The 18,501-nt window shown below is 45.3% G+C and overlaps 2 protein-coding genes across 2 annotated transcripts in view; both read right to left on the bottom strand.

Moving 5' to 3' along the window:
* The window catches only part of GRPEL2 (GrpE like 2, mitochondrial), a 12,784-nt gene extending 10,565 nt beyond the window's left edge, over positions 1 to 2,219 (bottom strand). Inside the window, 1 exon segment of the mRNA XM_006766226.2 lies at positions 2,041 to 2,219. Within this exon segment, the coding sequence (XP_006766289.1) occupies positions 2,041 to 2,117 (77 nt within the window). The 5' untranslated portion in view covers positions 2,118 to 2,219.
* Positions 2,220 to 5,304: 3,085 nt separating this feature from the next.
* Positions 5,305 to 18,501, bottom strand: part of AFAP1L1 (actin filament associated protein 1 like 1) — a 34,847-nt gene continuing 21,650 nt past the window's right edge. Inside the window, exons 15-19 of the mRNA XM_006766334.2 lie at positions 16,476 to 16,587; positions 12,858 to 13,022; positions 11,007 to 11,185; positions 7,315 to 7,443; positions 5,305 to 7,114 (exon numbers count right to left, since the gene is read on the bottom strand). Coding sequence (XP_006766397.1) covers positions 7,091 to 7,114; positions 7,315 to 7,443; positions 11,007 to 11,185; positions 12,858 to 13,022; positions 16,476 to 16,587 — 609 coding nt within the window. The 3' untranslated portion in view covers positions 5,305 to 7,090. The remainder of the gene's footprint in view (positions 7,115 to 7,314; positions 7,444 to 11,006; positions 11,186 to 12,857; positions 13,023 to 16,475; positions 16,588 to 18,501) is intronic.

Below are 18,501 nucleotides of genomic sequence, written 5' to 3'. Positions count from 1 at the left end.
GCTCTACAGACTGTTTTCAAGTTTTTACTTCAATCATTTTTACATTTCATAACAATGCATGAGATAAGTACTATGATCATTCCTATTGTACAGATGAGAAAACTGAGGCTCAGTGAGGCTTAAGACTTGTTCAGGATCACATAGCTATGGAGCCAGGATACTGGCACCAGGCAATAGAAATAGCCAGAAAAGGGGACACAAAAATTATCGAAGAAACCAAGTTCTGATACTCAGAATCAGTGGGGGCATTTATCAGTTGGGGGAATTCAAAATACAAAGCCATAAAGCTGGTTCAATCCTTGATTTCATAGTTGGGGAAAATAAAGCCCAGTACAGGGGCTTTATCAAACTGAAGTTGGATCTAGAATTCTAAATCTTCTTGATTGTAAACTGTAAGGCTTTTAGAGAAGAGAACCTGTGCCGAATAAGAAAAATTCTGAGATGGTAACTCACCTATATGCAAAATCAAGTCAACTAAATATGCATAAAACACTATATGTTATGGACTGTGAATTATAAACAGGTGAGTAAGGAAGATCTTTGTATTTAGTTATACGTATCACCTACTATTTTATACAGCTAAAATGTTTGCCATTGCGTTCAGTTTATAGAGGAGGAAATTTGGAGTCGGGGCTAGTTTGTAGATCTTGGATTGCAGCACCTCTGACCTTTTCTTCAATGAGGTTTCCAATACACCTCCTGGATCCTCGTCATTTGATGGTAAGTAAAATTATCAAGAAAATCAATCTGTGAGTACAAAAAAGCTCTTTAAAAATGGTTTACTCACATAAACTGGCACAGACTGAGGAGTGCTCATGGAGGCGACATCCGAGCAAAGGTTCAAAGAGGGTAAAGGAGTTTTGCTTCAAGGGAAGAGGGAACAGCCAGTATAAGGTGTCGGCAAGACTTTCATATTCCCAGACTTTCCAGGCCAGGCCTGAGTCCACTGGTGTCAGATTATACACATGAAATAGCTTCTACCTCGTAAACCCCTAACAAACCATATTTATTCAATAGAGAGGAGGTGGCCGGACCTCAGGTCCTGGAGGAGAGGGGAGTGTGGCAATCCCTTCAGAACTGGAGTGGGGGTGCATTTGATCAGGAGGAGCCATTTTTCTCCTGGTCACTTCCCCACACCACAAACTGCCACAAGGACTTGGAAAAAGGCCCGAATGCAACCTCTCACCCAGGTGTTAGGGCGGGGTGCTTGCCGGGTCAGGTGTGTGAGGATTAAAAAGATGACAAATAGCTTTGCAGACAGTAAATTTTCGGATTCCCCCGCGGATTAATTTACATTTCAGAGGTCCAACCTGACCCACCCACATACTCAGCCATTTCCTTCATTCCGAGGAAGAAGTAGCCCACAGGGAGTTGTTCCTGAGAATAATTAACGTCGCTTCCTAATTACAAGCGCCGATTCTGGGGCCCCGAATGGTTTCCCGTCTGGAATAGTATTCCGAGAAGTTACTCAACTTTTCCAAACCTCAGTTTCCTCAATTAAACCGGGACTAATACAAAAAATTGCCCATAGTTCTACCATCGGCATAAGTGATCGATAAAAACGGCCGCAGCCCATAGATAAAAACAGCAACTGGAACTTCACAGACCCCCAAAGGCAGGGGAAAGGGCGGTTGGGGGGGACACCAATGCCAAGCCCTCCTTTTCCTGAAGGTGAAGCGAAGCCCGGAACACGGGGAAGGGGCGGCCGGAGTCACACCGGAGTCGGGGAGAGGGTCCCATCTACCCACAGACACCACAGCCGCGGGGAAGCGGCCAGGAGAGGTACCTGCCCAGTTCAACCCATGCTCGGGGCTGAAGAGATCTCCCGCCTCCGAGGACGTGACCTCGGGTTTTCCCACCTTTTCCGCCGGGCAATGAAGCGCGGCTGTGGGCCTCAGTTTGCCGCTCTGTAAAATGGGGCGGCGAGCGCCTGATCGGAGTGGCCGAGAGGTTTGGTGAGTCCTTTTGTCCACAACTGCCCCTGCGGCTCGCTCATCCCGCATGGTTCTCACGTCCCCGACCCACGGCCTGCTGGCTTACCTGCCATCGGACGCGGCAGTGGAGGCCAAGAGGTGCTGCACCCGCCGCCGGACCGCCCACAAGGACCGCGCGGCCATGTTCCCGACCTAGGCCGCCAGAGGCAGCGCACGCGCACTGGTTCCAAGTGACGAGACGCGCTCACTCCAAAAACCACGCTTCCCGGCAGCCTTCGCGGGCGATTCCCTCTCCCGGATGCCGGAAGCGAACGTTCATTTCCGGTGCGCCAGTCTGTGACCGCGCCGCGGGCGCAACACTTCCGGTCCTCGGTGGGTTCTGCACGTTGTATGTGTTTCTGTTTCAACGGCGTAGGCGCGGTGCTAGCCGCGGGTTCCACGGGGATCCCAGATGTGCTCCTTTGGAGCTTATGTGAAATTATAAACAAACAAATGCAAACGCGATATAAAGTCAAAATAGGACCGAAGTTTAAAGGTGAGGGTTATGGTGTTGCGGAAGACTAATACAGTATGTCCGAATGCGGGGAGTTTTCCTAAAGGGAATAGTATTTGAACTGAAAGCTGTGGAGTGAGTAGATGAAAGAGCAGGAAAGTAGTTCAGGTAGTAGTAAGCAGCTTCTGCAATAATCCAGTGGAGAGGAGTACAGCGAGAAAGGGACTGAAATACTGGAGGAAGGGGTGGTGACAACGTAAGCTGTAAGGTTAGGCATTGACAGATGGGTTTAATATAGCTTAATTATACTATATTAGAGAAGAGGACCTATGCTGAATAAGAAAGATCTTTGTATTTAATTATACGTATAACCTACAATTTTATACAGCTAAAATGTATTGCCACTATATTAATGGGGCAGTTATATGAATTAGGTTAATATAATTATATGAATTAGGTTAATGTAAGTCATTAACCTAATGTAAATCAGATTGCCACTATAGCTTTTGTGTACAGGATCCAGCCCGGCAGGTGTGGCTCAGTGGTTCGGTTCCTGTCAGAGCACATGCCTGAGTTGTGCGCCAAATCCCCAGTGTGGGGCATGCAGGAGGCAGCTGATCAATGATTCTCCCTCTCCCTCTCTGAAATCAATAACAATATATGTTGAAAATAAAATATTGGGTCCTGACACCCCTCCTTCCTCCATCACTGTTCCCTGCTTTTCTTCCTCCAATTTTCTCATCTCTCTCTCCCCCGCCCCTCTCCCTCCTCCACTAAAATGTGAGTTCCATTAGGGTAGAGATTTCTTTTTGGTCTGTGAACAGTACCCTGATGTAGTTCAAAAATTTTTGAATGAGTCTTATTTTGATTGCAATGGGAACATACTACAAAGCCTGTACATGTTTAAAGGAGTCACTTTGCTGTAGGGAGGAGATTTCAGGATGTGAGAAACAGGTAGGGAGACAAGCTGTTGGAATAGTCCATGCAGGTGTTCTAGGGTCACCTCAACAAAGACAATATCTAAAATAGCTACTATTTTAGGTGTGTCCAGCACATTTTTGTTTCCATATTAGTATTTTATTTGCTTTGTTTTCTTTTTGCTTGTTCTCCTAATGAGTATGAGCTTCATGAAGTTGTTTTGTTCAGAGCTGTGATTCCTGACGTCTAGTACAATTGATGCTCAATAAATATTTGTTGACTGAAGTTTGATGGAATGAGTAGAGATAGGAAGAAGTGGATGCATTTTTGAGAGATTTAGTATGGAAAGCTGACAGGATGTGACTGATGGCTGGGGTTGAAGGCATATCCAGACTAGTGACTGGATAGTCCCTAAGGTTTAAAAAAATATTTTTTAAAGGATGAGAAGTGTGCCTTCCTTATTTGAGTGCATGCACCAGAACATGGGTTACTTGTACCTATTTGGGCCAGATTTTCTCTCTGTCTGTGAATTCCATGAGGACAGAACTGGAGTCTTCTGCATGTTTATATTCTATCCAAGGCCCAACTAAGATGTGTTGAAGCTAACACCTTATGTTTTCTTTTGGCCTTAGGGGCAGAGCAACACGACTTAAAAAGGGATTATGATCCCCTTTTACATATAAGAAAATTGAGGCTCAGAGAGGTTGGTGAACCTGCCCAAGGTCCCCCGCTAAGAATCTGACACTAGAAGTTTGATAGTCCAAAGATCTGGGAGTGTTGGGAAGGTTGGAGCTTCAAGTCCACCTCAGATCCATGAGCCTATACTTTGAAAAACAACCAAACAAAGCATTTAACAAGCAAGAACTGGCATCTATGCTTTAGCCGTTTTCTTTTTTAAAAAAATGCATTTTTATTGATTTCAGAGAGGAAGGGAGAGGGAGAGATAGATAGAAACATCAACGATGAGAGAATCATTGATCAGCTGCCTCCTGCACATCTCCTACTGGGGATTGAGCCCGAAATCCGGGCACATGCCCTTGACGGGAATCAAACCTGGGACCCTTCAGTCTGCAGGCCGACACTCTATTCACTGAGCCAACCCAGCTAGGGCTAGCCATTTTCTTTACACTTCTCTTAGTTGCTCAACTTAGACCAAATGTGCTGCATACATTCATTCATCTATTTATTAAATGCTACTGTGCTTCTGAATGCTGCAATGCAAGGGGAGGGGGAGAAATGAATGAAATAGAGCCTTTATCCGTTTGGAACTGAGAAGGCCTCTAGGGTCAGATCTTGCATTCGCGTGCTAGCTCCACTACTTCCTAACTGTGGACTTTGGCCAAATCTAACCTTTCTGGTTTCCATTTCCTGAACTGTGAAAAGTTGGATAACAGTATCTATGTCACGGGATTTTAGTGAAGACTAAAGGGATAATGCCTAGAAAAGGGATCAGTTAGCACCAGGACTGCCTACATAATTTAAAGCAGCGATCGCCAACCTTTCGGACCTCACGGACCACCAGTGGGTGACGCTGATTTAAAGGACAAAAGGAATATGTGGAACCTCTTGTTCTAAACTTATGAAGAGGGCAACAGCAGAGCAATCAACCGAGCACAGAACCCTGCTAAGCCTGACTGCACAGGTTGCATGCCTGTGAAGCTGGCTCTGGCTAACATAGTGCCTGATGCACGGTAGTGTTCAATAAATATTAATTAGCCCAGCTGGGTGTGGCTCTGTGGTTGAGCATTGGCCCAGGAACCTAGAGCTCACCAGTTCAATTCCCTGCCCAGGTTTCAATCCCCAAGAGGGGGCATGCAGGAGGCAGCCAATCAATGATTCTCTCCCATCATTGATGTTTCTAACTCACCTTCTCCCTTCCTCTCTGAAATCAGTAAAAATATATTTAAATAAATAAATAAAAATTCTTTTCAAAATGTTAATTATTAATTTTCTAGGGTCCACCTCTCAAAGGAGTCTTAAGATTTATTGGTGGAAAAAGACACGTAGTCTCAAAATAACTACATGGGGAACAATGACACGATCGGGTTGTCAGGTGACATTTCAGATTCACATTTTAAAAAGCATATTGACAATCCAGAGTATGTGAGTGCCTGCTGTTGAAGATACTCAGGTGGAATCTGGATGAAAACTCACAGATTGTTGCCTTATAGCTTTTGGTGGTTGTAATTACCATGTAAAAGTCAATAATAAGAACCACTATTGACTAGATGTTACCTATTACTTGGACACTGTGTAAGATGCTTCCCATGTATTATCTCACTTAATTCCCCCAACGGTCTTGGGAGGGACGTACTATTGTTAACCTGGTTTTGATAGGCAAGGAAAACAAGAATGAGAGAGGTCAAGTGACTTTCCCAAAGTCACAGCTGTTAAGTGGCAGAGGCAGGGCTCAAACCCAGCCCTGTCTGGATACAGACAGACCCTATAGGCCCTAAAACTTATGCTCCATCACTGGCCAGCTGGGTGGTTTGGGTCAGGTTATTTTTCTTGCTCTGGTCTCCAGCTACCTCAGAGGGTGGAAACGTTTGGATGAGGCCTCAAGTATGTAAAGCCTTAGGCAGGGTCAAGTATGTGAAGCCTCTAGCTGAGTGTCCAGAGGTTATTATGGGATTTCCCTTCTCTCCCCTTGAGCTAACCTCTGAGCTCCTACAGCTCAATGGTTTTATCTTTATTGGAGGGAAATGTAGTAGACTTATAAAATGCCCACAGTGTTGAGAAAGTCATTAGTGGCACAGCAAGGAGACTGCCTAGGACTTGAGGTCCTTGCTCCTCTATAAAAATATCAAGGGCTTGTAAAAGGCACTCATGTGGCAGAAATGGGCCACTGTCCTCTTGGTCCTCCCTGACAGTTTTACTTGATGGCAGATACGGAAGAGCAGACAGGTGGGCCTCTTGAGTGCAAGATGAGGATAAACATGTTAAGAGTGTCTCCTGCATTTCTAACCATAACCCCTGGAGCCAGAGTGTCATATAAAATAGGGAAAGGACTTGATTGACAGCAAATGACCCCACCCTACAAAGCTCAGAACTTCTTGTGGACATTAGCAATCCATGTTCCTGTCATTGAGCATCACTCAGAGCTTAACATAGGTCAGCAACTGAACCTCTCCTTGCCTGCTGCTTACTTAGATCTCTGATTTGAAAACAATTCAAATCTGGAGTTCTGGTCACTGCATCTGCCTAAAGCAGATGAGGAATGATTGTAGAATTTGCATGTTCTCTATAGCTGTTGTGCACCTTTAGGCAGGCAGGGATAGTTCTATTGATTTTTCAGCCTATTTATCTTGCCCAAAGGCTGTCAATGATGCCCAACACAAATGTGATTGGATGATCAAGTTGCCTCTCTCTACTGCATCACTGATACTTGAGCACTGCCTTCCTTTGCCTCAGGGACTGGGAATGGGATGCTGAGCGTGGGATGGAATGGCTTATTCACACGTGCTTTCATTTCTTCAGAAGGGAAGGCAAAGACATTTAACAAAACCTTTACAACTGGGCAGATGTCTGTCTCCCTCCACCCCCATTTCCCACTTCATTTCCCTCTTCCCTTCTACTTCTTCCCTCCTATACCCCTTTTGATCATGCAGACAATAAAGGCTGGTCTTTTGGGTTCCCCAGAGAGTGGGGGCTACGTTCAGTCTTCTGGTAGCTCCTGGTGAAAAAAGCATTTCCGCCTTAGATGGACAAGCTGATATTTCCTTTGGATAACATTCTCATCCTCTTTCTAGGTCTTCTTCATTTCCCATTCCTGAAGTACAGAAAGACAAGACAGATCAATTTGTTGAATAGTCTAGTGTGACTTGTAGGATAAAAACATTTCATTGCACATTGATTGGTTGCCTTTTGCCTGTACCCTGACTGGGGCTGGGGATCGAGCCTGCAACTGAAGTATGTGCCCTTGACCACGACGATGCTCTTATCACTGAGAAAAACCATCTAGGGCTGTACCTTGGCTTTCTGCAGCACCCGTCCTTGGTTGGAGGTTACGATGGATGGACTCCTCTTCCTCAGCTCAGAAACACAGTTGACAGGGAGAGGTTGCTCTGGAGGATTGTTCTGGGGTTTATTTGCAGTTTCCTGTTGATGACAAGAAATAATTACATAGGTGAAGTCTAGTGCTGTCTACCTCACCCAGCCTGCCCTCCAAAGAATGCATATAAAAGGCACTATACACACATACTAGCATCAAACAGGATGAGGGAGGAAGGCTTTGGAATAAGCTAATGACAGCTGAAATGACTGAACCCTCACTATATACTAGGCATTGTGTGGATTAGTTTATTGAGCCTTTGCAAGCCTATGAAGTAGGTACTATTAGTCATCTTATTGTAAAGATAAGAAAAGTAGGCAGGTCAAGTCACTGCTGAAGGTCACATGTCTGGGGAGCGGGAGAGCTAGGTTTCCTACCCCACTGTTCTTCCTATCTTTTTCTCTCCTGTATTCATTCTCATTTTCTACACTACCCTGAAATTTTCCAGGTGATTGCTTAGTACCTTACTGGATGTAGTTCCTTACAGGGGACATGTGAACAGCTTAGCTTGCAGGGAATTTAGAGAAAACTTTATCTCTAAAGGTCATGGAAAGAGTCAAAAGTGGAGGGAAAGTCTTTTGGAATGTGAACATCAGGGCCTACTGGTGGGAGGACGCAGCTGGGATGAGTTAACCACTTCTTGTCTGTCCACCAGCCCTCTGTGACTGTCCCTGGCCTTTAAGAAGCCTTTGCAAACCTATTGTCTGTGTCGCTAGGTAATGCATATATGTTTATCTTTGTTTAATCTCTTCTCGCCCCCACTCCCCCTTCTCTCTGAGAATCACCAGTTTGTTCCATTTCCATGCCTCTGATTCTATTTTATTCACCAGTTTATTGTGTCCATTAGACTTCTTACTCATTTATTTTGATTTTTAGATTCAATTGTTGATAGGTATGTATTTGTTGCCATTTTGTTGTTTATATTTTTGACCTTTTTCTTTTTCTTCTTCTTCCTCTTTTTAAAGAATACCCTTCCACATTTCATATAATACTGGTTTGGTTGTGATGAACTCCTTTAGCTTTTTCTTGTTTGTGAAGTTCTTTATCTGATCTTCAATTCTAAATGATAGTTTTGCTGGGTAGACTAATCTTGGTTGTATATTATTCTTTATTTCAGTCAATGTATTCTTTATTTCTGACTGGTCCTTTTCCATTTTTTTTTTTGGAGGTTTCTAGAAGATTCTTGAGTAACCTTACGACTGTGGTTTTGAACTCTAACTGCAGTGCTTTGCTTTCTTCCCTTTCTTTCATTTGTGACATGTTTCTTTGTCTCCGCATTTTGGCTGCTTCACTTTCTATGTATTGGGTAGAGCTACTATGTCTCCTTGAGTTGGTAGAGTGGCCTTATGTACTAGGTGTTCTATAGGGCCCAGTGGCTCAGCCTCCCCAGTCACCTGAGCTGGGAGCTCCAGGTGCACCTCTTTGTGGGCTATGAGCACAGTCTTGTAGTTGAGACTTGACTGCTGTTAGTATCACTGGGAGGAACTGATCTCCAGGCCAATTGGCTGTGAGGACCAGCTGCAACCATAGTGGGAGAGCTGCTGTGCAGGAGACACCTCTATGGAGCAGGACTTACCTCAGTGGGGCTTTGTTGCTCACTGAGTCTGCCCCTTGAGTGTGTTGCTTATGGATGTGTAGAGTTGTAATGTGGTATGGTCTGACAGTGACCACTAGGTGCACTGGCTTTTGAGTCTCTAGGGAGGTGCAAAGTCAGTCACTGCCTGGGGCCACCCAGCAGGAAGTACAGAGAGATCTGCACATTCCTCCTCTTTGTATTGGGTTTGGACGTGCCCAGACAAGGCCCAGCTGTGAAGCAAGTCAGGCTGGTGATGGTGCTGGGTCTTGGGCCTTTTATTGATAGGTTTGGTGCTCCCTGACCCAGCTATAGCTTGTTTGAGAGAATTTAGCCTGAACGAGGACAGGCCATTCATATGCAAAACCTGCTGCACACAGATTGGGTGGGACTTTAAATTGCATGAGGCGGGGTCTTAGGGAATCACCAGGATGGAGCAAACAGACATGGTGCCAGTCAGCCCTGGGATCTACTGGGGAGGTCCCAGCATAGGAACAATGATCCCTGCGAGCACCTCCATCTGGGGGAAAGCGGCCCCTGAGTTCCTGCCATGAAGCCAGACAATCTACTTCCTCCTCGTATGTGTCTGTGTTCCCCAGAGCCTCACCCTGGTAGTAGAGCTCAGAGGAAGCAGGACCTTGTAAGTTTAGTTCCTGGTGCTGGCCTTTCAAGAGGAATAGCTGGGTCTCCAGCAGCCTCTGTGTTACTGAGCCCCAATCTGCACTGGTTTTTACAGCCTGTATTTCTTACTGCCTGTAGGGACTTCTTTTCCCAGCTCTGGGACCTTGGGCTAGGGTTCTGGTGTGGGGTTGGGACCCCTGTTCTTCTGGGCAGCCTCCACAGAGGTGATCTCCCTCCTGATTAAAAAAGCAGCACACGCGGGTGCCGGACCAGCCCGTTCTGTGCCTCTGCACCTCCTACGAGTCTCAGTGTGCTTTCTTCTTCTCTAGTTGTAGGACTTCCATTCAGCCAGCTTTCCAGCAATTCTGGATGATGGTGGTTCTGTATTTTAGTTGTAATTTTGATGTGGTTTGGAGGCGGTGAGTATAGGCGTCTACCTACGCCGTCATCTTCTGGAAATCCTCCTAAGCTCTTAATTTTTAAGTAAGGTTGGAAATGCCCCATGGAGAGGAAATGTAATGTGGGAGAAACAGCCCTAACTTCCTAGTCATAGGGTGTGGTCTGACCAGGCAGCTGTTATCTTGGACAATAATAAGATGAAAGTTCTCAATGATAACTTGCACTTATCAGACAAATTACTTCATTCCTCTGAGTCTTAATTTCCTTGTCTGAAAGCAAGTAGAACATTTATTCATTTGAAACATTTATTGTATTCCTACTATTTTTCAGCATATGTAAAGGGATAGGGCTATTATGATAAAAAAATACAGTCCAATTCTTTTTATTTTATTTTTAATATTTTTAAAAAATTGACTTCAGATTGGAAGGGAGAGATAGAAACATCAATGATGAGAATAATTGATTGGTTGCCTCCTGCATGCCCCTACTGGGGCTTGAGCCTGTAACCCAAGCATGTGCCTGACCTGGAATGTAACTGTGACCTGGTTCATAGGTCGATGCCCAACGACTGAGCCATGCCAGCTGGGCCCTACAGTCTAATTCTTAATAAAAATCCCAGTTTCCTTGTCTGTCAAATGGGGTGAATACGCATAGTACTATCTCATAGGACTGCTGTGAAGACTATGTGAGATAATACAGGGTAAGATGGTGTGGTAATTGGTTAACACAAGTTTGTTATTCCTATTCAAAAATATTATCAGTAACCTTAAGGCCACTTCTAAGACTGCATTCAGGATACAAAGTCAAATAAATGGCAGTGCGTCAGTGGAGAGAACACAGGCCAGAGAACTTGTGCGAGAGTCCCCTTCCTAGCTGTGCCACCAATGGCATGTCCCTTAGGGCCTCTTTTGTTATCTGTAAGTGAGCATAACTCCTAGCCCCAAAGGATGAGCAAGATCTGTAGCATGTGAGGGCATTAGGAGCAGCTACCCCTGGTGGAGTAGGGAGTGGACTCACCGCACTCTTGTTCTTGCTGCCTATGGAGAGTCCCAGGGCTGGGCCCCCTGCCAGAGACCTCTGTAAGCGCTCCTTCACAGCCACCAGCTTCAGTTCCAGGTCGATCCGGTGCTCTTCCTTCGCCCGACACTGAGCTTCCAGTGTGGCCACGGCCTCCTGCAGAACCTTTAACTTTGCTCCTGTTTCCAAAGACATTGATGAGAAACAGCTGAGCCTGGCCTGCAGCATCAAGCAGTTTGGCAGGGCCTCAGGCCCTCGTCTGCCCCTCCTGAGGACCTTTCCTATCCTCAGTCCTGGTTAAGAGGTGGACTTTGGGCCTGGGGTAGTGTGTTTTTTACCTTCCCAATACCCATTTCCCCATCTTCTAGATACAGAACCCGGCTTTTCCCCCTGGGAAACCACATTTCCTCCATTATTATTTACTAGAGGCCCAGTGCACAAAATTCGTTCACTTGGGGTGGTCCCTCAGCCTGGCCTGTGCCCTCTCACAGTCCGGGACACCTCGGGGGATATTCGCCTGCTGGGACCGAGCTGAAGCTGGCAGTCAGATATATCTCTCACAGTCTGGGGCTCTCGCACTCCAGGACTCTTCGCTCCTCACTGCCTGCCTGCAGCGGAGGTGGCAGGAGAGGCCATGAGCCCGGCTTCTGGCTGAGTGGCGCTCCTCCTATGGGAGCACACTGACCATCGGGGGCAGCTCCTTCATTGAGCATCTGCCCCCTGGTGGTCAGTACACGTCATACAGACCCGTCGTTCCACCGTTCGGTCTATTTTCATATTAAGGTTTTATTATATAGGATAGTTTGGATGGGTGTTACTCAATCCTAGTTCAAGGGGTTGGCACATAACTTAATCCTGGCCCATAATCCTATCTCAATCAGGGTCACAGTGATTGGCTTAGGGGTCAAAGTTGGTCAGAGTGAAGTGTTTGTGGGGGCCACTAGGAAGAGAAGTTTTCTCTGCTGGGGTGGCTGAGAGGATTAGGTGAGGGCTGGAGAGAATGAAACAATGTAGAGGAAGGCCAAAGCAAGAGTTGGAGAAAAGTACTTCCTGGTGACATCATTTAAGTCCTTGGACCTTGATATACCTGATTGTTCAGTTTTTCAAGTGCGTTTTTCTTTTTTTCATTACTACGCCAGTTTAACTTTGGTTTCTGTTCCTTGTAACCAAGAGACATAGAGCTTTACATTAACCAGGGGTTCCTACTAGGATTTTGCTGCTTATTCAGTTTAACCCGACATATCTATATTAGAGCCTTCTTGGTACGAAGAGCTATCTATGTTGGGCCTTACTATGTTTAAAAATTCGTCCATGTTTGCCCTGAGGGAGGCTGCACTGGAGGGTTTTCTAGTACTGGTGGGTTCTTTTCATTCATTCAGTTGTTCATTCAGTAAATACATATTGCATGCTCGCTATGTACTAGGTGCTGTCCATCATCCCCAGCACCTGGACCTATGCTCAAATAGCCATGCTCAGCAGCCCTCTGTGAATGAATGAGTTAATGTGGGGTTCAAAATGATCTTTTATTTCTCTAATTCTAAGGGACACGCTGTTTGTCACATTTTAACGTTTCTAAAATCAGAGTGCATCTTACACATTTTTGCGATGCTTTTTTTATCCCTTTACCCCCAAAGCAGTTATCAAATAGGTGGCCTTCCATTAGTCAGGAGGATGATGATGGCGGTGGTGGCGGTGGTGGTGGTGGCGGTGGCGGTAGTGGTGGTAGCGATGATGATGATGAAAAGGAGGAAGGAGGGAGAAGCTCACCTGTCTTGGGTAAGAAACCAGGTGATCTGTTCTAGGGAAAGGCCAAGCCCTCCAAGAGCGCTCAGGACCACACCATGTAGGTACCTGGATTGTTCCGAATGGCATCCTTTAGCGCCCTCTTTTCTTGCCGCAGTGCCATCAGCTCTGTCCGGATTGTCTCTTTTTCTTTCTCCAGCTTCTCTTTTTCTACCAGGTACCTCCGGGCATCCTCCTCAGCTCGGTTCTTACCGTACTTGTATTGATTGGCACCTGCAGAGTTAGGAGGCAGGAAAAGGGCCTCAGTTCTGACCTCTGAGAGGGCATTTGGATGGTGTTAGCATCTCTTTCAGCCTCCACTTCTCCATCTATAAAAATGGGGATATTTAGAGCGATATCCCTCGATATAATTAATGTGGCTGCTCAAAGGAAGCAAGGAGCAAAAGGGAGGTAGTAGAGCTCAGGGGCGAGGAGCAAGGCCTTTGGGACCAGACAAAGGTTTGCATTCTCTTTTGCCCTTTATTGGTTGTGTGACATCAGGCAAAAGAGAATAGTGATGTTTTTGTGTCTTTCCCTCAGCTATAGTTTCCTCATTTGTAAATGTGGATATTGATCAAATTTATCTCTCAGCATTGTGGTAGGTTTAAAATGAGATAATTCATGAAAAGTACTTAGTGTAGTACCTGTCAAATAATAAGTGCTTAGTAAAGGTTAAATAATAATAATAATAATAATAATAATAATAATGTAAAACTAATTTTGTAATGTATAACACACTTTGGTTTCAAAAGGGCATATTTTATAGTCAACTGTCAGGTATGTGTAAGACAAGGAGGCTGGTAGATATAACTCTGATCCATAGAGAATCAAGACCTTGGGCTAAAGTCAGGCATTGCCCATTTTATTACTAGGAAATGGTGGGGGTAGAGAGGGATCTAGTAGTCTACTAGGGCTCTACGTTATGATGATGGACAAAAACAACAAATAGCTCGGTTGCATGGCTCAGTGGTTGAGTGTTGACCTATGAACTGGGAGATCACAGTTTAATTCCCTGTCAGGGCACATGTTGAGTTTGCAGGCTAGATCCCCAATAGGGGGTGTACAGAAGGCAGCCGATCAATGATTCTTTCATCATTGATGTTTCTATCTCTCTCTCCCTCTCCCTTCCTCTCTGAAATAAATTAAAAAATATAAAACAAATAAATATAGCAAAAGTTTATTGAGTATTTACTTACTACTGGGCCACTTACATGCATTTCCATTTCCTTCTCATAAAAACTGACTATTGCCCTAACCAGTTTGGCTCAGTGGATAGAGCGTCAGCCTGTGGACTGAAAGGTCCCAGGTTCGATTCCGGTCAGGGGCATGTACCTTGGTTGTGGGCACATCCCCAGTAGGAGGTGTGCAGGAGGCAGCTGATCGATGTTCCTCTCTCATCGATGTTTCTAACGCTCTAACCCTCTCCCTTCCTCTCTATGAAAAATCAATAAAATATATTTAAAAAACAAACAAACAACCCCCCCAATTGACTATTATTAGCTCTATTTTATTGTTGAGGAAACAGGCACAGAGAGGTTAGATCTTACTGTTAATGATGGCAGAACCTAGGTTTGAACCCATGTACACCTAACTCCAGGGTCCATGCCAGGTAATACTGCTCTAGCTGGGGCAAGGCCATAGTCAAACCTCTCAGGGAAATTTTATGTACTAGTAGGTTGTTGCTACAGTCAGCCACACAAGGTCCTTTGTAAGTTGGTGGGGTGTGGAGTGATTCCCATGATTTACTGATAATTGTGTGGGTCTTGTCTGTCCAGTTCTTGTAGAGATTGCAGTGATTGCCCAATGACTCATGCAAAAATCAGTTCCTGCCACAAATACCCTGCAAGTCAAACCAGATCATAAATAAAGCATGGAGGGCAGAGAAGGGGACCCCTACTCCCTCCAACTCTCCAGATAGACAATGGCATGTCAGGGGAGCTGGCTCCCAGACGTTTGAATTTTATAGACTGGTAAAATCAAGAAAATGGGTAGACCAACAAAGGGTTGTTGACATAACAGAAAAGGCTCTTAAAAATCCCAACTACCATCTAATTATTTCAAACATTTTATGAAATAAATAATACTGTAACACCCCCAGAGTTGGGAGAACACAAATGCAGAATAAAGTAGTCATTGACATGGAATAGATTTAGATTTATGGAAAACGTCTCGCACTGTGCTTATTTTTATCATTTCAATTGCAGATGAGGGAAATCTTCCTTAGGGTCTGAACCAGTGAGTGGACTCACCCTTGGGAGTCCTGCCCTGGTCTGCCTTACTATGTTGATGCCAGGGAGAATAGCTTATCTCACACCCAACTCTGTAATCCTTGAGTCACTAAAATGGTGGTGAAGAAGCAAACTAGATTGTTGCAAGGAGCTATAATTCTGTGGGCCTCCTAGTAGTGGTGATAAAGTATTTGTCTCAGAACTGCCCAAGTATCTTCCAGAAAAATCCAGGCTTCCATAGTGGAGGGGAAAATAAGGAATGTTTAACTAGTGTAACTAATGCATTAATGTAATATGTATCAGTGCTTCTTTCCTTTTTATTGCTGAATAGTATTCCAGGTGATTTTTTTAAAAAAATTAAATATATTTTTATTGATTTCAGAGAGGGAGAGGGAGAGAGAGATAGAAACATCAATGATGAGAGAGGATCATCGATTGACTGCCTTCTGCATGCCCCTACTGGGGACTGAGTCTGCAACCCAGGCATGTGCCCTGACCAAGAATTGAACCCAGTGACCTCCTGGTTCCTGGGTCGATGCTCAACCACTGAGCCACACCCGGCTGGGTGCAGGTGATCTTAAAAGGAAAGCCTCAACCCTGACTGGGTTGGCTCAGTGGGTAGAGCATCGGCCTGCGGACTGAAGGGTCCCAGGTTTGATTCCAGTCAAGGGCATGTACCTTGGCTGCGGGCACATCCCCAGTAGGAGGTGTGCAGGAGGCAGCTGACCAATGTTTCTCTCTCATCGATGTTTCTAACTCTCTATCCCTCTCCCTTCCTCTCTGTAAAAAAAATCAATACAATATATTTTTTTAAAAAAAGAGGAAAGCCTCTGTTGTTTCTGATACGTCAGCTGTTAATCTTATTGGGGATCCTTTGTAAGTGACAAATAGATTTCTCTTCTACTTTCAAGGTTTTCTCCTTTTGGCTTTAGCATTTTGACCATGATGTGTCCTTTGTGGATTGCTTTGCTTTTATTTTACTTGGACTTCACTGGTTCCCTGGATATGTCAATAATGTTTTTCAATAAACTTGGCAAGTTTTCAGCCATTATTTCTTTTAATATGTGTGTGTGTGTGTATATTTATGCTTCTTTCTCTCCTCTCTTTTTAGTACTTTCTTTATGCGTATAGATTTCATATAAAGTCTAGATTTCTGGTCTCTCTTGAATAATTGGCACTGCTGTGTGGGGGCCATCAGCTGGAGCTTAGCGGCCACTCCTGAGCACTCCAGTTTCCTACAGTCTCTCCTACCCCACTCCTTGTTGTTTCTCCTCTGAGGCCACATGCAATCTGCCCTTCATCACTGTATTTATGATGTGGTTTTTCTTATGGTAGAGTATTTTCTTACACCTCAATTCACTCATTTATTTACCTGCCTGATCCCTGGAGGAAAATGATTTTGAGACTCCCTCTACTCATGGGCTGCTCCCCACCCTTCCCCCTCCCCCTTAGAACTCACTGGAGGCATGGCGCTTGACTTTAACCTGCGGATCCACTCGATGGGACTTCTCACTGCAGGAGGAGGCGTGGCGCTTCACGTGGGCACCAGTAGGACGTTCAGGCTCCTCATCCTGGGAGGGAGATGGAGGAAGAAGATGAAGTGCAGGTAGGCCCAGAGTCATCAACATGGGTATATTCTGGTCCGTGCTCGGTGGGTGAGTGCCATGGGAACTCTGAGATCTTGGCTTTACATTTTTAAACTTGTGTGGCACTCAACAGTTTATAAACCACCTTCACTAGCAGTATATTATTGGATCCTCCTACCATTCTGTGAGGTGGGGGCAGCAGAAGATAGCCCTAAATTGGAATATGTGCAGAGAGGAAAATTAAGTCTGAAAAGATTATGGGTGACATATTTGATTTATCATAGATATTTTGTCCTCTTCTTATTTCAAAGTATCGTTTAAGTTTTCTGAATTGTTAAAAAAAACTCATGGATGACATCTGCCAATGATAGAAGTTACATAGATTGACTATACATTTGTGCATGAAGAGTATTAAGAACACTCAGAATCTGTCAAAGCTCAGGAACCACGAGTGGAATATGATAATAATCTATAATAATAAAAGCGTAATATGCTAATTAGACAGGATGTCCTTCTGGGATGAAGCCGGGGCTGCAGCTGTGGGATTGAGTCAGCCGCGGCTGCGAAGGCCTACTCTTGCACGAGTTTCATGCATTGGTCCTCTAGTGTAATATAATAGTGATTTCAGTAACAGCAGTGCGGTTTACTTTTCTGTGTAAGAACTTCCTGTCCAGGCCCTGTGCTAAGTTCTTTCCTTAAAATATTTCAATTAGCTCTTGCAATAGTCCAGACAGTTAGGTTTTATCATATCCGTGTGAAGCCCAGAAGTGAAGTCCAGAGAAGTGAAGCCCAAGGTAACTCAGATTGAGCCCTGAGTCCAAAGTTTGCTCCTTTGAGTATTAAGCTCTTGCTCCTAAACTCTGCACCTGAGAAAGATCTCAAGCTGCACCCCTTGGTTCATCTGTGTCAGAAAGACCATGCAAAGGGAGTCCTAGAGGCGTGACCTCAGGGTGTGACCTAGCACTGCCCAAGGCAGGGGTCCCGATGCGCGTCTGCTTTCCTTGGCAGCTTGGTTCCCCCCTCTCCCCTCGCTATGGGGCCTGACTCTGCCAGCATCTGACAGAATATAGGTTTCTGGCTCTCTATGGAGGCTGCTCCCCAGCAGGAGCAGTCTGGGTTGTGTGATGGCCGCGGAGGCCTCACTGTAATTAATGAGCTGACATCTCCTCGGTTTAGTGAGCAAGACAAGGAGACTTGGTCCTGGGAGCTGAAACCCAGACTGTGGATGCCACCAGGTGAAGGCCCACAGGTGTGGCCACCCAGTTATTGCCTCTGCCTCCAGACACCACTGAATCAGCAGCCTTAGTTCACAGAGTGTTAAAGGGCGGAGAGCCCAACACCTGGCTCCAACTGGAATCATGCTTTCCAGTGTCCAGAGCCCTTCCTTGTCTTGATCTGGGAGCTTTTCACTGTACCACCCAGCCTCCTTTCCAGGGATTCCGCATCCTGCGCCTCATCCCTCCCCTCCCAGCTGCTGGTTAAATGAAAACAATCTCTCCGAGGCAAAGGGAAAAAGGAGTACCATCATGTGCTGCATGATGATGTTTCTGTCGAAGCATATACAATGGTGGTCCCATAAGATGATAATGGAGCTGAAAATGGAGCTGATGCCCAGTGACATCCTAGCCGTCCTAACATTGTAGTGCATTGCTCAGTGTTTGTGGTGATGTTGGTATAAAGAAACCTATTGTGCTGCCAGTCTTATAAAAGTATAGCACCGCCCTAGCCAGTTTGTCTCAGTGGATAGAGCAGTTGGCCTGTGGACCAAAGGGTCCCGGGTTCAAGTTCAGGCAAGGGCACCTACCTTGGTTGTAGGCACCTCCCCAGGGCACATGCAGGAGGCAACCAATCAATGTGTTTCTCTCACATCGATGTTTCTCTCTATCTTTCCCTCTCTCT

This window comes from Myotis davidii, unplaced genomic scaffold, assembly GCF_000327345.1.
Source record: "Myotis davidii unplaced genomic scaffold, ASM32734v1 scaffold18, whole genome shotgun sequence".
NCBI classification, from domain to species: domain Eukaryota; kingdom Metazoa; phylum Chordata; class Mammalia; order Chiroptera; family Vespertilionidae; genus Myotis; species Myotis davidii.
This window is presented reverse-complemented; position numbering and strand designations above follow the sequence as displayed.